The sequence below is a fragment of the Capra hircus genome, chromosome 9 (genome assembly GCF_001704415.2).
Source record: "Capra hircus breed San Clemente chromosome 9, ASM170441v1, whole genome shotgun sequence".
Lineage (NCBI taxonomy): Eukaryota > Metazoa > Chordata > Mammalia > Artiodactyla > Bovidae > Capra > Capra hircus.
Window position 1 is genome coordinate 27,528,335 of NC_030816.1, and position 3,833 is coordinate 27,532,167.

A 3,833-nucleotide genomic window follows, 5' to 3' on the forward strand; every position below is an offset into this window, starting at 1 on the left:
AAATACATTTAAATTTGTGGCTCGTGGGTTTGTAAGCACACATGTGGTAAGATGAAGGAATGGTTTCAGACATCCTTTGGAGCTTGTCTTCCAAACCCAGTAACCAATTTGCACTGATGTACAAATAACCCTTTAGTGGCCTGTGAATGCTATTATGTGAGTAATTATTCCCTTCTTGACTTCCCCAATGATTTGTATTAGGTGTCTCAATGATAATTTATGATCAAGTAAGTATTATTTTTTACATTAAGATTTTCACAGGATGATGATACATAATAAACTTTTAAAGTAAATGCACTAATAATTCATGTCTTAAATAGTAATTCTATCACCAGTCACATGCCCAAATTACATTTTTATAATGTGTTTATTTGTGTACAAAATATGTTGTAATTTACTGATGTATATGCAGCAAAATATTCTATCACGTACAACAAAAATACACTTTTTACCCTCTTCCCCTCCCCTTGAAAATGGCAACACTGTTTTGGCAGTTCAGCAGCTAAAAATAAAGTGCTATAATTAAGCAGTATTGGAATGTCTTCACTCAACAAATGTGATGTACAATTTGAGTATACAACCACATTTTTGTTAGTTTTTTTCACAGAACAGGAAATTCCACATCCTGAACACCTCCAGAAGATACAAATATTTGTATATATATGTACACATGTATACACTGTATATGTAAAGTGCCAACAAGCCTCTTTGTCTCTGTGAGTTTGTTGTGTTTATATTTATTCTGGCTTTCCAAAATCAGTCACACTATTGGGATCTCAGAGTTCATCGCAGGCACCAAGAAGCTCACCAAAGGCTGGCTTGTTAGGGGTGTGGTGTTGGTTAGAGGGTGGAGGGGGCCATCAGACCTCACTGGGGGACCTGGAGCGGAAGGGCACTTTGGACTGGAAACAGCCGCAGAACAGGAGCCACAGGGCCCGTTGGATCTCCTGGTTGCGGAAGGCATAGATGATAGGATTGATCATAGAGTTATAGGTTGCGGGCAGCAGGGTGGCGTAGGTGTAGACATCTGGGTCCTCGTGGCTACCTACCACGCAGTAGATGGCAAAGGGCAGCCAGCTGGCACCGAAAGTGCCCAGCACCACTGCCAGCGTTCCCACACCTTTTCTGGTGGCAGCAAGGTGGGGTGGCGCCAGGCAGTGCTGCTGCAGCGCGATCTGGTGTGCGTGCCGCCAGACCACCTGGCAGATGCGCACGTACAGGTGCAGCATGATGCCGAAGACCGCAAAGAAGGTGGCAGAGAGCAGCGCCACATGGCTGCGCGTCAGCGGGCGCACCACGCTGCAGGCGGCGCGCTCCGCCAGGCAATTCCAGCCAAGCACCGGCAGCAGCCCGAGGCCTAAGGACACGGTCCAGGTGGCAGCAAGAAGGAGGTGCACGCCCAACAGGGTCCGTCGGGAGTAGTAGGTGAGTGCATTATAGAGGGACAGGTAGCGGTCCACCGTGATGGCCAGCAGGCTGCTGACTGAGGCAGCGAACGAGGTCACAAGGAAGCCCACAGTGAGCAGGCTCACGGTCTCTGAGGGCACGACGTATTGGAATACGAAGTGCAGAATGAGACCGCAGCCCGCCAGCAGGTCGGCGGTGGCCAGGCTGCCCACCAGCACGAACATGGGCGTGCGCAGAGCAGGGGTAGACGCGATGAGCGCCACTACCAGGGCATTTTCGCCTGCGATCACCGTCCCAGACACGCAGAGCAGTACGTCCCATGGATTCACTGCCGAGAGCAGCAGCCCCGGCTGCCCCGCTGGCAGCTGCGAAGACAACTCCAGCGACGCATTAGCTGCGCCGCCGCCCCCCAGCGCCGCCGCCGCTGCGGCTGCCGGGTGCCCCCATTCACCGGTGTCCCGCGCTCCTGCTGCGGTGGCCGCTGCCGCCGCACCCTCGGCCGCCACTGCCACCACTTGGGAGTCGTTGAGCGCAGATATGCTCGCGTTCATCGCGGCGGGACGTTACACCCTGCGTGGAGAGGGAGAACAGGTGTCAGATGTGCGGTTCACCCCGCCAGGGTACTTTCCCGGGCGCTGCTGCCCTGCTCGTACTGCCCATCCCGCCTCAGAGCAGAGCGAGGAAGCAGTGATTGAGAGCCCAAAATAAATAAATACCTGTTGAGTGAGCCAGTGAGTGAAACGCACAAGGGATGCCGCACTGGTATCTGAGTTTTTGCACAGATAAACACAAGAAGAACATGCACTCACATTCACACGGATCACGTAAGTGTGCCCATATTTGCAACCACATCTTGTGCACCAGGTTATTCTTGTCGGCCCCAGCGAGTCCTGCCCGGGCTCTGACCCGCTGGGTCAGGCGCTCTCCTCAACTAAGCGGCGGAATCGCTGTCCGCGGTGCTGAAAGAGAAGTTTCTGCGCTCGGGGAGCACAGAGGACCCCTCTGGCTTCAGAGACCCCTAGGAAAAGGGTTTTGGGGGAGAGAAGCTGGAATGTCTTTTTAGGTGGAGAGTGTGGAATCAGCTTGGCTCCATTTCTCCGGGTGAAAAGGATTCATCCCCTGGCCATCCTTCATCCCTTCCCCTCGGCACACCCTCAAAGTTCCTTTAGAGAGCCCGGTTGCTCACCTGGGGAGTCAGGGCTTCAGGAAATCGCTGATCATGAGCGCTGCAGTGGGGCGCCAGACTGGGCTCCCCGCGCGAACAGAGCCGACTCCTGAAGGAGGTGGCCCGCCCGGCACGCAGGGGAGTGTCGGGAGCTTGTCGCTGTGCGGGTGCTGCGGAGAGTGAGAGATACAGTCAGTAGAAGAAAAGGCGGCTAAGAGCAGCGCTCCCGCTGGAGATTGACAGGCAGGGCGCGGTGACGTCAGGTTCCTGGCTACAGGGTGCAAGCCAGGCACTCGCTCTCCTTGCCCGCCCATCAGCTACCTCCCTCACCACATAGCCTCCCCAAACGATGTTTCAGAGGATTCATAGAAGGAGAGGTCGGAGGGCCGCCGCCAGCTCGGAACCTCCAGGAATAGACGGGAGAAAGAGGCAAAGAAGAAAAGAGTGAAGACTAAGGGATAGCAAGGAGGGTGAAGTGGGAGGGGAGGGGTGGGGGATGAGCTGCACTGGCCAGGCAGCAAGACTCAAGGCCGGAGCTCACTGAGGGGGCCAGGTTGAAGAAAAACCCCGGAGAAGAGGGAGCTTGGTGCAGAGAGGTCCAATTAGAGAGGTGCTACCTTAAAAAAAAAAAAAAACTTAGGGGACAGGAATGAACTGGTATGGAGGGGACAGTGAGGGTTTCTTAAAAGGATGTTTGTGGTACCCTTGTCACCTGAGTAGAGATAGAGAAGAAAAGCTGAGTTGTGGGGAAGAGAGAAAAGGTGGGACATTTGGGGAAAGCAATATCTTCTTTTAAAGGTTACCTGTGCAATCAATTATTCTCTCCCCCTCCATTTCTTCCTTTCTCTCACTACCTTTTTTGAACTCTGCACAGAGGGTTTCACCATGATCTCCCCAGCCAAATGTTCCCCGATTGCACTAGCTGATAGTGCTCTTGGAACTTGCTCTTTAATTAAAGACCAGGTCTGTGTCTTGTTAGAAAAGAAGAAAACAGCAAAATGTGATTTACTTTCCTGGCAACAGACTTTGCCCTGTTAATTAGTACCCTATAAAACAAATTACAGGATGAAAATAGTGATAACTCAGCTGCACCAGACTTCAGTAGGCAGGAGTTTTATTTCCAACTTAGATAACTCATCCTTTTGGTTTAAAGGTGTTTTGTTTTGTCAGTAAAATACAAGTATTAGGCTTCTTTTTCTTTTTTTAATTAGCTAAAATCTCCAATACCTGTACTTGGGGGAAAAAGCTAGAATAGTTGACT

General features: G+C 51.6%; 1 protein-coding gene across 1 annotated transcript; it reads right to left on the reverse strand.

Annotated features, from left to right (window-relative positions):
• Positions 349 to 2,810, reverse strand: GPR6 (G protein-coupled receptor 6). Its single transcript, XM_018053529.1, has 2 exons — positions 2,594 to 2,810; positions 349 to 1,977 (listed from the first exon to the last, which is right to left on the reverse strand). The coding sequence occupies exon 2, from the start codon at positions 1,956 to 1,958 to the stop codon at positions 861 to 863; it is 1,098 nt and encodes a 365-aa protein (XP_017909018.1). The 5' UTR covers positions 1,959 to 1,977; positions 2,594 to 2,810; the 3' UTR covers positions 349 to 860.

Coding starts and splice junctions, on each gene's coding strand:
- GPR6 (XM_018053529.1), bottom strand. CDS start 1,958: ATGAACGCGAGCATATCTGCGCTCAACGACTCCCAAGTGGTGGCAGTG.